Consider the following 16,437-nt stretch of genomic DNA (forward strand, 5'->3'; position numbering starts at 1 on the left):
AAGTAATACAAAAAAGCAAGATTATTGCCTTGACAGCATTTACAGTGCACAACTGAGTACAACATTTTGTCAATAGCTTATATCTACACTGCACACCATGAAGAGTAAAAATAATATGCTCAGTGCAGTGAGATGATGACAACCATAAAATGAAGAGTGTGTGTCAAACACATTGTACTCTGAAAACTTCCTGGAATAAAACATAGTACAAATTATTCCAATTATGTTCCTCGCTTATGACAGAGCTGGTTGAATTTGTAGCTGGTGTCCACAAGTGTCAGTTGTGTGCTAAAAGCATAGACAGAGGAAGAGAAATAGGCCTTTAAAGATTAGTTTGTTAAAATATGTAAAAAGTCAGACATTATTAGTCACTGATTTTGCTTCCACTTTTCACATTAGCAGAGTACAGAGCTTATATAATTATAATGAAAGACAGTGTTTTTCCTGGGCTCACTGTAGGCTGTCCAGATTAGCTGATGGCAGTGCCAGTACACCAGTATCTTGTAAGAGAAGAGGCCTTTTGTCCTTGTGTTTTTCTTGCCACCACTTTCTCTGTTTTTTCTCTTCCACTCTTGCATTGTGATTGTGATGCATGGATTAACTCAAAACGATGTAGAGTATACCACAATTTGGCACCCATCTTCTCACTGGGACACTGAAAAAAATCAGCACTTACATGCATCCACTCAAAGGAGATATAGTGTCATTTAGCATAGTTTCACAACAGGCTCATGGAAAACATGGTTTATAGATTCAGACAAGGCTGTGAGCATTCAGGCACCTTGGCCTCCTTCAGATAGATGTTGTTTTGGTGAACAGAGCCAGTTTACAATCCACAGACTGTTGTGATTGTGTCATATAGTCACTGTTTGTTCTACAATTTAAATAGGTTTCTAAGTGGATGATTTTGGCATGACAATCACAACACAATGCTACAACACTCACACTACCTCAATAGCTCTTTCTATTCTCCAAGGTACATCCATTTTCTCTCTTGGGGAAGTGCAATTTTCCTGGAGTAGTCTGTTCCATGGTCTCAATTATCTACTTGGTGGCAGACAGAGGACATTTAAACTGTGATGCAGTGTTCGTTCTTGTCTCAGCTAATTGTTGATCGTGGGGATGTGTGGTGCACCGGCTGCCACCGCAGAGATTTGCATCTACTGTACCTGATAGATGCTGCCTATGACCTTGAGAAGAGATCTGTTTTTTGTTTTTGCCGCCATACCATTTAGTCGAGTGGGCCGGCTTCTTCTGTGAGATGACAAAACAATGGTTCAGTCAGAACAAATAAGCCTGTCCCTCCTCCTTCTACCCCCCACCCTCTCTCCCTCTGTTGTTATTTGCATTAGGAATCAGTCTTCTCATTCCTCCGGAGGCCATCCCCAGAGGAAAGATCTATGAGATTTATCTCACTGTTCAGAGAAAGGAAGATTTAAGGTGGGTCTCTTTAACACTGCCTAACTGGCAGACTTCCCTGGATGCCACTAGGCTGTTTGTTTTGATGCTCTTCTGTTCCATTAGGAAAGGCTTAAGAGTCTGTGCCAGTACTGTGGGGGAGAGATGTAAATAAATAATGTAGCCTTTTACCAGGATGTGCAGTGTTTAAGTTAAATGAATTGTTTGGAAAACATTGTTTATCTGGCTTACTTCATCTAGTCTCTGAAGGCGCAGTCATTGTAGCATGCTGTGCTAGTGTTATGTTATTACTCTGTCATCACAACTTGATCCAGCTAGTCAGTGAGTCCAGCAGGCTTTCATTATTCTCCGTTACAGCTGCTAGATAATTTGCAGAGGTGACAGTATCACATCCTGCGTACAAGAGACCAGTAAATCCTCACTAATAACTCGGTAAGTAAAAGCACTTCATCTCGATTCATTCCCCTCTCTCTCAACTCTCCCCGGTGTAGGTTACCCCTGGCTGGCTGCCAGACCCTGCTCAGCCCCGTTGTGAGTTGTGGCCCTCCGGGGGTGGTCCTGAGCCGGCCAGTTATCCTCAGCATGGACCACTGCTCTGACGCATGCCTCGATAACTGGGCCGTCCGCCTCAAGAAGCAGAACTACGAGGGCACCTGGGAGGTGAGACAGCACTATAACTCAAGTACAAATCCTCTGTAAAAAGGCAAAGTTGCGACCAAGTGAAATTGTAAAGTCTTACTGAACTCAGAGCTTTCCTTCGAAAAGTACAAACCTGCAGTGGTGGCTTGAAACTTGCTCTAGAAATCACTCAATACCATTCTGAACAGGTAGATCTGGTGCAGCATTCATCCAGTTCATAGTGTTTAAATTGTATTGACCATCAGGTACTTTCTCATTGACTGGAACAAAAGCCTGGCTGTCCTTAGCTCAAGAGTTGCTAAGCATTGTGTTTTTTAAAACAGAAATTCTCTGAGTAAATTACTGATCCTCAAACTGCTCTTCTGAGTGCTCTTTGACCATGTCTAAACACTGCTTCCAATTACTGAGTTCCTTACCCATTTTTCTATCCATGAAATATAAAAGTAACTTGTACTGTCAGGCCCCTGAACGATACACACATATGTACCCATGCAAACAAATGCAATTTGAGGCAGTCCACCCATCTCAACAATGCTGAGATTGTGGGGCCTTGGAGTGGTAGTAGGTCTTCTTTCATGTTCGATATTGTGCATAAATTATTCAGACTCCCCGTGTGTGGTGGCGATGGGGTGTCTGTTGGATGGATTGGCCTATCTGAGGCAGAGGTTAGACCAGCGCTTTTAATCATCAGCCGGACCAAATATAGCCCAACAGCATGACTGACTGGCCAACAAAGGAAAAAGTGGACAAGAGAACAAGAGTGGAAACAACCATAGAATGAGAAGAGAGGGAAAATGAAGTAAATGAGATAGAGAGGGAAAGGCAAAGTGGACAAGCAGGTAAAGTAGAAGAAGGATTAGAAAAAGAAACTGGACGTGCCTCATACAGCCATGCAGCTCTTGAAAGAAAAGAAAGACATGGGGTTGTGAGTTACAGTAAAAATTAACAAGAAGAATAAAGAGAAATGAAAAGCTTGCAGAGTGAGCGCTTAGTGGCATAATTGAGCCACCTCTCTGCTTCATTTCAAAAAATATCAAGATGATGAAAAAGCGGGACTCCATTGTGGTTGCATAGTAAATGAATTGTGTCAATACTAATTCTATTGATGTAGATGGGGTCTGGTTGAATCGATCCCAGAGGGGCTCGCTGGGCATTTGGCAGGCAGAAAGCTCTCTTCAGCTTGGTTGGCTAATGGGAAGAGTCAGTCAACTAGCATGATGGGATTTTAGAGAAAGTGTTGTCACCTTGGGTCCAATTTGTCCCCATCAAATTAGCCCAGAGAGCGGTGAACTTTTCTCATAAAACTACCCTTTACTGTGATGGGAGGGGATGTTTTTACAAGTCTGTCATCTTTAATAGAAATGCAGTTTTGATACAGCTCTGCAGCAAAGCAAGAAAAACACAAAATGTTCCTTCTGACTTGAATATGCCTTTTTTGCTCTTTCACAATTTAAAGTACCAGTTAATTCTTGATACTGCCTCATGGCATTTTTTAACACTGTTCATCATCAGGGAGCAGTGTAGTTTTGCAGGTAAACTGGTAAGTTGTATTCACCTTTTTTTAACAAATCTCAAAGACTGAGGGAAATTCTGGAAATCCCAATAATCCAATATTTACTTCACCACCAGTCTTTTCTTTCTCCACAATCATCCATTCTTGCCAGGAATCTATTCGAGTCTTCTTTCTTGTCAGTTGAGTACCTCGTTCATGCATTATTAAATGAACTGATTGTGTTCTATCAGATGGATGCCTTTGTATGAGCGAATGTGTGCCTTTATGTTGGTATGGACTAGTCAAACCACAGTGAAAAGGGAATGTAAAGTAAGTATTCCCTTTGTTTCCTGATCTAAACTGTCACCCAGATACATAAGTAATCTTAACTTAAAGACTTTTAGCATCGATGTTATTTTGTCGCACAGCAATGAGAATAGAGTTTAACCCCGGCTGCACCAGTCTGCTTCTCTAACAGCCTTTTTACAAACACACACCTACACATACAAACATCAGGTAGCAAGGCAAACATATTATCCTTCCCTCCTACATAAATTGGGTACTTGACCTTCCATTCACATCTTGTTTTTTCTCCCCCTCACCTCTTCCAGGACATCCTGGTGATGGGGGAGGAACTCGTGTCAGAGCCCTATTACTGCCAGCTTGAGGCTGAGACGTGCCGGCTGTTCTCAGAGCAGCTGGGCACCTTCGCCCTGGTGGGAGAGTCCCTGCACATGGGCGCTGCCAAGCGCCTGAGGCTGGTGCTCTTTTCCGACGCTTACTGCTCCACACTGGAGTACAACATCAGGGTATACTGCATGGACGACACACAGGACGTCTTCAAGGTAAGTTGTGATAAATGTAGCGATGCCAGTTATTCTGTTTGGCTGGCAGTTTCTCAGGCCTGAGATTGCACGGATCAGGCAGTTTCACATCAGCTGAGTGATGGGTAGACTATTATGTGTAATAGCATTGTCTGTCACATTGGAAGGTTAGTAGGAATCAGCACAGGCATGTAGGAGTTAAGCATATTCATGGTAAATTGAACAATATTGTAAGCCTGATTACACCATGTGCAGTTCAAGGGTGTGTGATTTGTGAAGCTGATGTTCCCCTATGGGTCTACTGAAGCACTGCATATGTCCAGGTTAATCGTGGTATGCTGTACAAGCTCTGTGTGTTTTGTGTGCATGTCTAAAGATATGCTTTATCTGTTTCATGCTGTGGCAGTGGTTCTGCTTGGCTGCTGTGGGCCAAGAAGTTTCCCATCACTTTGTTCAACAGCATATTTCACCTCTTTTTGCTCTCCACATGGACAGAGTATAATCAAGCACTAATGCTTTCCTCCCTCCCCTGAGGACTGCTTCTGAGTAGCCTGTTAAGATTTCATTTGCATGGTTAATTAGTAAATTAAAAGGAGAGCCTGTCCCAGTCTTTTCCCAGCAACCCCCATGCTCTCTTTCTCTCCACACCTCTCTTTCGCTCTCCAGGCTGTTCTTTGTCTGACACCACCCACAGTCACAAGTACCACTTCGCACTCGAGTCCACTTTTGCCAGCTGTAATGGCTGACCCCCTTGTGCAGAGGTTCACCACCAGTACAATCTATGGATGGCTATGGGACATAAACAATGGAAGGCAGCGGGTGGCTCGGGCTGAAATTAGCACTCTCACATTTAGGGAGCTGAAAATGAGATGAGAACTGAACAGAGACAATAGCTGTGTGGAATTACCAAATCCTTACCTATCTCCCATCTGTCTTGTGGTTTAATTCTGCCCCTGCTGCTTCTCTGTTTCTGACAGCTATTGCATGTTAACAGGCAAGCTCAGGCCTGCTGGTTGACATTGAACTGTACTCAAATGTAGAATTAAATGTAAAATGTAGCATTCATGAGATAAATTCAGTATAAGGGATGTTTTATTTTACTTGCTGTTAAAGCAGTTCTAATGATAGGACTCTTTAGGTATACATTGAAACCACTGGGTGACCCTTTGGTGTTTTGCTGCAGTGTGACTATTGAAATGACCTTGTATGTCCTGTGTTGGTGTATGTCCTGTGCTGGTGCACAAAAACTCTCTCTCTCTGTCTCTCCCTCTGGCTAGCTCTTGTTGTGCTATTCTCCCACTCTCCTAGCCAGGAAAAGGACATCTGAGCTTGTTGACTCCAGCACTTGTGCTGCCATACTCTGCAGCTCCCTTGACGCCCTTGAGTGCTTTAGCTCCCGTCTCTCACACAACCTGGTCCTGTGGTAAGCCACGGTGTCTCCAGGGTTTTGTAGTTTTTAGTGAGTGATTTAGAACGTGGCCCACACTGTTTAGTAATCTCGACTTCACACTGCTCTTGGTGCTATTATGGAGGCAGCAGTTCATTTAGCAAGTACATTAACCACTTTGAGTGGAGATTAAACATCCCTGGAGAGGTTCAGCCTAATCACTAATCACTATCTTTAAAATGCACCATTTATGATTAGACTTTCACTATGGTTACCATCAGAGTTAATTGTTGTATGTAACAGTCCTGAAGTAGCAGTAGGTGGTACAGTGGAGTGGCATGAAAGCATTTTTCTATGTTTGTGTTGACGTACAGTGCACCTTCAGCACATGTGAATTTTCTGACAGCACTTGCTACCTGCTAAGGTACTGCGCCTTGTTTTTTAGACAAGAAGTCAACTTTTCCGTGCCTTAAAAATGCCGTATTTTGATGGGAGATAAAAAACAGAACAAAAAAGGCATTTCTCTGCCTTTCTGTTGGCTGTTCAATGTCAGGAGGAACTGTAGAAACCAAAAAGGATGCTGAGATTTTCTCTCCAGTCCCATCGTTGGCTGTCAGTCTAATTTGACAAGCTTCCATCAATGAGAATGACAGTTACGCACGAGCACACGCACGCATGCATACATGTGTGCGTGCTGTACCATTCAATCTCTTATCTCCCAATTACAGCAGATTAGAACCAATATTATTGTCTTTGATCCTAAGTGTGCGGGGGCTCTGGGGAAACAGTGACATTTCTGTCTGATGCTTGCCGTATGTTAGCAGGGCACTGCCGAGACCAATTAAGTTAATATTTAATGTGTGTCCCACTCTTGATGGGCCCAGCCAAGGCTGGCACAGCAGTAGAGGAGACATGATCAGCGCTTGGTAGCGCCCTCACTGTGCACTCGGTTGTTCCTACCTAGACCTGTGGGAGCACACTGCACTGATGTTCTGCCATCCCACAACTGATTGAAACACCTGCAGTGAACCAAGCCTCCAACTCGGTATAGAGATAGCCCTAACCCCACCATCTAATTAAACTGGAAGAGTGCCGACAAAGGTGTCTTTTCAGGATTGGAATATGGTACAGCTACTGTTTTATATTTAGCTGTGATATTCAGAAACTGTCAGCTTTGGGCATCAAGAATAAAATTCTCAGCATGGTTTCCACTGAGCATAATCCACTTTTCTAAAGTACAATAATAACAAAATATTTTGCTGGTTATTGATAACTAAATGTTTTTCCTTTACACCCACATGTCTGTGTTTTGTAAAGGCAGTGTGTTGTACGATTTAAAACCACCCACTTTTCTGTTTATTTATTTATTGCAGAGTTTGAAGCACAAATCTTTTAATTCTGTATTGAGTGGCAGACTTTTGAGAGCCTGCAATAAATAGATATACAGTAGAGTTTTAATACATATCTGAATGGGAATTTTAGTCATGTCAGAGGCATGGCCATAGCAAGCAATGGAAATGTCAGTCTGTTGGTTGGTCAATGGTCTACCATTTGTGTTCCTCTCCCATTGGATGAATTGCCATGAAATTTGGTGCACACTTTAACATCCTCTCTCAAGATGAATTGCAGTCATTCTGGTGATCCCTTCACTTTTCCTCTAATGCTCTCATCAGTTCAAAATTGATAGATTTATCCCATATTTTTGTTGATGTCTGAATACTTGAAAAAATAATGTCATTATCCACCTTGTATTTAGTGGTTGTTTAAAAATAGTTCAGTTCAATTCATTTCAATTCAATTTTATTTGTACAGCACCAAATCACAATACAATCATCTCAAGGCACTTTACAAAAAATTTTAAAAAAACCCCAACATATCCCTTATGAGCAAGCGCATACTGGAGAGGAAAAACTCCCTTTAATGGAAGAAAAAACCTCCATAGTATGTTGGAATTATCACTGGAAACATTTAGATCAGATCACTGTAGTAGCAGTCTTGTTAGTCTTGTTTACTTACTGTAGTAAGTCTAAAGTGACATTTAGTTCTCATAAAGTTTCCTAAATATGGGTTTAGATGGTGAGAAAATGTTTGAGCGGAATTTCCTTTTTCTCCCAGTGTTATCTGTATTCATCTAAATGTAATGAACGCACTTATTAAACCTTTTGTTAATAACTGTAAAAATGTATGTTTCAGTGTAAAATTGGTGCTTAATTCATCGCTTACTGGTTAAATAGTGGCTAGCAGATACTTTTGAGCAATGTCAATTGACCTCAAGCTATTATTCCGATCTGAGTCTATAAGGACTCATGAACTGTTTATGGCATTTGTTTGCTAGCTCTGGCGCAGCAAGCTACATTTGAGCAGAATGTTCTTGCTTTTATGTATCAGAGGAGAGACAACCAGCATGTACAGAGTGTAATATAAACAGTTTTTCTGATCCCTCTGTCAGAATAGTTACTGGCAAGGAATTCTAGGAAAAATAACAGAAAAGCATGGCCCAGTAATTGCTGGCATTAAGTTAAACAAGACAGTCAGCTTTATCACTGAGCCCAGCTGAGAAATTGTTTCCATATTATATTTCTATTTTCCTGTGTGCTGTTTTTCCTGTACTGCTCTGTAATTTATCAGGCAGAATGTGCATCTTTTCCCTAGCAAATACAGTCCCCATTTATAACTGAGCAGACAAGTCCCTTCTATTTGTAGTTATTAATCAGAGCTGACTGTAGCGGGCACGGCCACTGGAGCTCAGACTGATAGACTCTCAGTCAGAGAGGAAAAGCCTGTCACATCCTGCTGACAAATACACAGATTTATGGAGCCCACATAGCCAGGCTACTCTCTATAAACAAATGCATTTGCCTGAAAAAAGCAGCTCTGAAAATGGATTGTCGCTATGAATGCACATTTTTAAACACATGAGGACACAACATTGCTAAGAGTGGAGGGGTGAGGATATGTTTAGGAGGATATTAAGGTCTGTGTATTGCTCTCTGTTTTAGCCAACATGCAGCTTGACATGTAGTTATAATCTCCAATCAGAACCAGTTATATTTTATCAGTTTGTTACACACTAAGCCAGAACAACTGAAGACCAGATGTAAGACCTCTCTCTTACTGACCTTACTGTGAGGAAAGTAGAATATTTTAATCTGTAGCTTTGAATCAGTCCAGTGGCTTATGCCAATACTTTGATTTGTTTAGAGTGTTTCTCTTCTGCATCTGATGGCTGGCTCTTTTTGCTCTTTTTGTTGCAAGAGAGAGTTTGGTGCAGCCACTAACCTCTTTCTGTCAGCACCAGCCCAAAGAGATTAGCTGTATGAGTGTCTCTTTCCCAGTGGAGCCCTGCCCCAGTCCATCACAGTCCCAGCTCTGGTCCAAGCCGAGAGGATGAGGGTATGGGTAAGGAGAGGGCTTGGAGAAATGAGTGAGGGTGGGAAGGGGTTTTGGTCATAGAAAACTGTGGCCATGATTGCAGTAATCCTGTTATCTCTCGTGCTAAAGCTGGCCACTCTAGTGACCTGGAGACACAAATGTTAAGCTGTCTCTGTCTCTCTTCTCTCTTGTTCCTGCTCTTTTCACTCCTCCCTGCTTTAGCTCACTCTCTTTAGTCAGCCTCATTTAATGTCGGGGGGTGGTCTTGGCTCTGGCTGACTCTAAATTCACAGTCTTCACACACACCACAGGCTATCTCGAATTCCGTCAGAACAAAAGGGGTTTTTCTCCTGCAGCACTTGAACTTCTTGCCCATCTCATGCATCTTAATGTTTCCATAGTTGTACAGGGTCAAGATGTCGAAAAGAAACTGCTCTTCTGATTTCCAGTGAATGGAAGCATAAGTTTAGATCTGAATTTATGATCAATATGTGATTTGATAAACTAACTCAAAGCCTTGCATTTTCTCCCATATAGAGTAAATATAATGGTCAACTTTAGCTTCTCATCTGTTAGCAGCCACACACTGTCATCTGTTAACAGGATAATGGTGTGGAAAGAGAACCATTACTCTCTCAGTCCAGAACATATGCTGAAACCCTGCATAGACACACCAATTCACATACTCACAGGCAAGACAATGTAATTTGGAAATGTACACACTGTAAAAGGACAACATGTATCATGCCATGTTGTGTCTTCGCAGTTAGTGAGCTTGGTGTCCATGGCAGGTAGCTGCAGTGCCATATCCTTAACCATGTTTGATTGTAAGCTTGCTATAACAGCCTTAAACCTGACAAATAGCTTGAAAGGTGAGTTATTATTCATTCGAGTAGCTAAATGTTGATAACAATATAATTGGCATTCTGCACCGTTATCCTATAGATCTACTGATACAGGTCAAAGACTCGATCAGAGTCCACCATCCCCAATTTGCAATGCTAATCACTCCCTGCAAATAATTGTGCTTAAGTACTGAGTTAAATGAACCTCTCTGCAAGCCCTTGTAATGTGCCTTTTGTCTGTGCAAGAGACATAATAGCAGAGGGCTTTTAATTCTGTAGCGAATGCACTGCCCCCTGTTATTAACTCATTAGACCTCGACGCTTTGATTCAAAGCCATTGTTTGACCTTCCCATTCTGAGTGAGTGGGCTGGGTAACATCACAAGGCTCCAGCATGGCAGTACAGTAAGGAGAATAAGCCAGCCAGCCACATACAGTACAGTCAAATCATAGCACATCTTTAATGTTCTGTGGTGTTTGGATGAAAATAATCAATGTAAATGCAGGAATTGAGACAGATAATCACAAGGGGCATAATAATCATGTTAACAAGAAGATAAGCAAACATGAAAATTAGCAATGCGCTCAGCAAACATGGAAATTCAATTCTCGGGCTGAACTAGAAAGTGCTTATTCAGTGAAGGAGAGGGAGCATATCAAATAACAAAAGCAGGTAGAGATTCCAAATGGATAATTAACAGCTTCTTTCCCATTACAATTGGAATCAGTCGAGCCCATTCCTGGGAAAGAGGGCAGAAAATTGAAACAGTGTTGTGCAGATAGAAATTACTGCCATTCTCCACCTTAATTAGATGTCTTTGCTGAAATCATACCATGAGCAATCATGCTGGCATGCAGCGCTCAACATATGGCCACTATCTATACACACATCTCCCTCTTGGAGCAGTTGTCTTTGAGATATGTCTCCTAGACTCCAAGGCACATTCTGGCTGACTGTTTTCCCAATGCTGCCGTCTTGTTTCTCTCCTTAGACAGATTAAAAGAACATATCTTATTTGTAAGGTCTTTTCACACTACTGATTTCAGAGGTCTATGTTTCTCTGTGGTAATATGCTGCTTTGATTGCAGTAGGAGGAGGCACATGTGAATGCCGACCACAGTATTGGATTCTTCAGGACTCGTTCATCTCAGTGTCCAGCTCCAAACGAATTGATAGATCAGCAGAAAATGCAGCAGATATTATCTTCCCATTCCAGATGGTCATTTGGATGGCAACAAATGGTCCACTGAGCAAGTCCCACAGAGATTAAAATATTAGGCATGCATGTACAAATCTCTTCTGGCACAAAAACAAAAATGAAATTAAGGAGATTCACCATGCGAGAACAATGAGCAGTTGACTAATGGCTCGTCCACTTTCTTCATCACAGCCCAGGTAGCTAGTAGGCCAGGATGGCAGCAGTATTTGCATGCTAATGTAGTTGTTGAAAGCTGGGCACATACACACACTGAGGCTGGGGATCAACCTTGTGGTGACATTAAAGTCCTGTGAGGACAAGTTGGTTCAGCCCACTGTGACTGCATGTGGGGATACCATCTCCCTGTCCTAAGATGTACTGTACCTGCCTTCTGCTCATGCCGTGTTGTGTCAGGGTGTGTATGAACTTGTATGTGTATAGATATCTGTTGGAATCAAATGTTTCTGTATGTTCACACTTCCATCCAAGTATTTGTGTGCATTTCTCTTTATTTCTGTGTGTGTGTGTGTGTGTGTGTGTGTGTGTGTGTAGACAAACTTGTTTTATAAGGAAGAGATGTACCATAAGGAACATAAACATTTATGAATATGTTTTGCAAATTTCTACTTACCGCTGTGACTGTGATGGTAAATGAGTTTCCTTTAAGCCCTGACGCTTCTCCTCTCCTCTCCTCTCCTCTCCTCTCCTCTCCTCTCCTCTCCTCTCTTCTCCTCTCCTCTTCTCTCCCTTCCTCGCTCTTTCTCTTTTATCAGGAGGTGATGCAGATGGAACGGCAGCTCGGGGGTCGGTTGATTGACGAGCCTCACGTCTTGCTGTTCAAAGACAGTTACCACAACCTGCGCCTGTCCATCCACGACATGCCCCAGGCACACTGGAGAAGCAAGCTGCTAGCTGGCTACCAGGTGTGTTGGGTGGCCCTGGGGGGCTGCAAGGGCAGGGAGTCACTCCAGATCAGAGTGGGAGCACAGAGATGTAATACAAGTGCCTGAATGAATCTGTCAAATTTGTGGATCAGCAGTTATAGGCCTTTCTAATGTGTTTGTTTGTATACCCAATTTAAAATCCATGTTGTCTTGAGTTATTTTAAATTAGCCTTCCAGAGAAATTAAAGAAGAATGGAGAACGTGTTGGCAAAAGCAATGTTACTGAGTAATCAAAAGTTCAGGAGCAACTTTTTATTGTTAATGAGGGCTCATGGTTGAGTTGTCTCCCTCGAAAGTTGTTTTAATTTTAGTTAGTTCAGAGTTTTAATTAAGTATGTTTCTGTGTGGCTTTAGTTTATCCCTTTAAAAATTCACACAAAGGAGTGTTTTTCAGTCTGTTACTGCAGGACTCTTCTGCCCAATAACCTTTCCATTTTTGGCACTGTGTGCAACTTTAAGTCATTTGTTGGAGTGAAGGGAACCTTTTGTGTGCGTGTGCACCCCTTTTCATAGAGTATGCATGTTTTTGACGGCTGGCGCCTGCACATGAGGTGTGGCCGTGTATATTTGATGTGGGTTGTGTGCACTAACCCAGAGCTGCAACCTGATTGATTATCTTAGCTGCTGCACTCTCAAAGGGAGCTCAGATGAAATATAGAGCAGTATGTAAATATCTGGAACTTTACAACCTGAATCTTGGAACCTCTCCACCTCTACTACACTCCCCACACCTGTGCGGCCCACTGCACTGCAGCGTGGTGACAGAGACACGAGGGCTGTTCAAAGAGGACTAGAAAATGTTCTGGCTGTAACTATGTAAGCACTGAGCACCAAGTCCCTAAAGAGAGCACACAGGCTATGCCAAGTGAGCAGCAGCAGCAACAATGCACCCAGAACAGAGGCTTATTCCTCTGGACTGTGCCTGTTCATTTGGAAGCGTTATCCCCCTCTCAGCAGTGTGGTCAGAAAAGGCCTTTAGTCTCCCTGGGGCCCCGTGAAGACTTCTGTGTGTTTCACCTGGGTCCCTCTGTGGCATGTCTGCCTGGGTAACAGTGCCCCCCTTTGGTTAGCACCATGTACTGCAGCCCCACCTGATTCTCAAACTGAGTTCTTGTCAGCTTTTGCATCCTGGAGTTAGTGTGCTCTGTGAAGCCCAAAGGACATGACTATGGAGCAATATATAACAGGACATCATTTATAGCTTTACCCAGAAATGCACATACTGAACATAACTGCAAAGAGAGACAGAGTAAAGTGTGAATAAATAGATAATATTTCCCATGAGAGACATACATTGCAAATATGGTGTGTTAAAAATGTTGAGCTGCAGACAATCATACAGCTATTAACTCCCTTTTATAGAAAATGTTTGTCAATAACAGCGCATTATTTCCCCTGGTCTTACCTAAGTATTGTCAGTCTGCTGCCTCAGATATATTTAGCCATTTTCACCTAACAGCAGCGTATGTCAGTGTAATTAATGGTGATCGCTGTGTATTCTAGGCAGGCAGCCCTGTTATGGCATGTTTCAGACATGCAGTTCTGACTGTGCTGCTGCGTTGCCGTTTATGTATGCTGCTTGGTTTTTCTGCAGGAGATCCCATTCTACCACATCTGGAACGGTTCCCAGCGCTACCTGCACTGCACGTTCACACTGGAGCGGCTCAGCCTCAGCACCTGTGAGCTCACCTGCCAGCTGTGTGTGTGGCAGGTGGAGGGAGAGGGGCAGAGCTTTAGCCTCGACTTTAACATTGCCAAGGTAACATTCAGCATAACTACTTGCTTAAAACCAGCAATATATTATGCAGCCACTGTTATAACAGCATTTTTATTATTCATATACCAATTTATGCCTAGCTGTTTTCTGAAGGTTGTGCTTTATGATTTTCATTCCTACCAGGACACCCGAGCTGTGGACTCTGAGTTTCTGTTAATGGACAGTAATGCCACAGCTCTGGCAGGGCCCAGCGCCTTTCAGATCCCGTACCTCATCAGGCAGAAGATCTGCAGCAGCCTGGATGCCCCCTGTCCCAATGGTGCCGACTGGAGAATGCTAGCACAAAGACTTAAACTTGAGAGGTAACTACCAGCTGTGCAATACCATGAAGCCTTATCTGATCACTGATTATTGGAGTGTGAAATACAGCAGACATTCATTTATCCAAGCCTCTTGACAATAGTATATACACAATACCTGAACACAGCTTGTTAAAAAAGTGAACATAGAATCACACTGATTGTGAAGGGCCGTACCAATGTAAACATGCAAGTGACTTTACACCACCACAGTCGAGTGTTTTTCTTAGAGTGCAGGTAAACAAGGTGCTGCTTTAACAAGCTAATCCTTATTTCACACTGCTGACATTATAGGATTAATGTGGACTTGATGGATACAGCTATCATTTCTGTAAGACAACATGACCCCTTCTTCCTTTTCCCCTCAGGAACAGGTAAGCAGCTTAAAGTGTGCACCTAAAATTGTACCTGCTACATTCTGTTTAAGACCTGGAACTGGAAAGGTAGCAAGTTAGCTGCCCATCAGCGGCAAAATAAAAAAGATGGAATAGGTTTGGCTCCGTGCCGAGTTCAGACCAATTCGTTCTCACAGTAACTGTACTTTATCACTGGAGTACCTGCAAAAGAGGAACCAGACATTGATCCCCTATCCTCCAATTTAATTTCTACTTTGTAATGAAATCAAATAGGTACACTTAATTTGTCCAATCAACTTTATTTGCCCCAATTAATCACAAATTGAATTGATGCACTACAGGTTTAATTAGCAATGTTTTGCTCAACATAATCAATTCTCATTTAGGCCTCAGGAAGGAACAACTGCTCTGCTGTTTGATCTGTCTTTAACAACATGTTGTCCTGAAAAAGGCAGCAGCTCCTTGGCATTCTGTCCTGCTGTATTTCTGTGTTTGTTTCTCTGTGTGTAAAGTGTTCAGACCGAGCGGAACGGGACCAATCAATAAAACTTAAAATGCCAAGAACCTTTTATTTGATCTTTCTCTCCCAAGACTGTGCAAATGGCTGTGTCTGAGCCATACAAGATAAGCTCGTGTTTCACACAACGAGGTGAATAAGCAGGGTTGACATGTTGGACACTAAGCCCTGTCTTTTTCTATCTGAATAATGACACAGAGGTTCATTCCCAGACAATTTTTTTTTTTTTTTTGACCAACACTTCTCTTTGTTGTGCTCACCCGACGCAGAGGGAAGGCTTTGTTGGCTATGAAATCCAATTGACTCAAAATAGCAGAGTGACACTGTGCTCTCAGTGCTTGTGCACTGCCCAAGCAGTCCCATATTTATAACCATGACAGAATGTGTCACTATACAAACACAAGACATGAGGAAGTAATGGACTCTGCCTGACCTCTCTCAAGGTGAAAGAGACTTGGCTTTTTTGGGCTTCCTGTCTCACCCCCTTCCCACTTGTCAAAAACACTCAGCTGGCACAGTTCCTCTGAGCACCAGGAGTTTACACCGATCTCTTTTTTTAATGTCATGTGTGCTCTACATAACAGTTAAGACCCCAGACATTTGGAGAACAGAAAAAGGCCATTAAATCAAACAAGCATCTTTGGGTACTGCAGGGATCAGATCTCACTCAACATCAAATATACAGCTAGCTGGGGCCGCTGCTTTGTTGTCATTGATTGGGTTTGATCGTAAAGGTTCTGCTTCTAAAATGGAAAAGGTCACTTCCGACTTAACTGTGAAAGTCCATATAGGATTTACTATTTGAGATTTAGAGCCAATTTCAACATCAGATAAAGAGGAATCAGGCTTATGCTGTTAATCTTCAAATGAAAATTGGCAGAGATTCTGTATTTGATGGCAGCTTCAAGAGCTAGACAGTGTTCATATACCTTTTATCATTTTTTTTTTTACTTAATGCTCCAACACAGCATATCAGGATGTAGCAATATAACACATAATAAAACTTGACATTGACAGAGTTACAAGAAGGAGAAACACAATAAAATACCGGCTGAAAGGGCTTTTCTACCTTGCGGATGGAGAGAAATTGAGAGACTGTTTTGATATGTGTGCATCGCTTGATTTCATAAAAATGCCCCCCCCCCCCGTTCTTTTTCTCGTTCCCCTCTCTCCTGCAGACATATGAGTTTCTTTGCATCCAAAGCGAGCCCAACCTCTGTAATCCTGGACCTGTGGGAGGCACAGCATTTCCACAGCGGCAACATCAACCAGCTGGCCACGGTCATGGCTGACATTGGCAAACAGGAAGCCATGATATTCCTGGTCTCCGATGGCGAGTGCTAACCCAGAAACGGAGGAGAGACTGGT

The 16,437-nt window shown here is 42.5% G+C and overlaps 1 protein-coding gene across 1 annotated transcript in view; it reads left to right on the forward strand.

Moving 5' to 3' along the window:
• Positions 1-16,437, forward strand: part of unc5a (unc-5 netrin receptor A) — a 116,487-nt gene extending 100,050 nt beyond the window's left edge. The window contains exons 10-16 of the mRNA XM_026330405.1: positions 1,353-1,440; positions 1,911-2,079; positions 4,162-4,395; positions 11,950-12,099; positions 13,715-13,879; positions 14,021-14,199; positions 16,248-16,437. Coding sequence (XP_026186190.1) covers positions 1,353-1,440; positions 1,911-2,079; positions 4,162-4,395; positions 11,950-12,099; positions 13,715-13,879; positions 14,021-14,199; positions 16,248-16,413 — 1,151 coding nt within the window. The 3' untranslated portion in view covers positions 16,414-16,437. The remainder of the gene's footprint in view (positions 1-1,352; positions 1,441-1,910; positions 2,080-4,161; positions 4,396-11,949; positions 12,100-13,714; positions 13,880-14,020; positions 14,200-16,247) is intronic.

Source organism: Mastacembelus armatus, chromosome 10, assembly GCF_900324485.2.
Source record: "Mastacembelus armatus chromosome 10, fMasArm1.2, whole genome shotgun sequence".
In the NCBI taxonomy this organism is placed as follows: domain Eukaryota; kingdom Metazoa; phylum Chordata; class Actinopteri; order Synbranchiformes; family Mastacembelidae; genus Mastacembelus; species Mastacembelus armatus.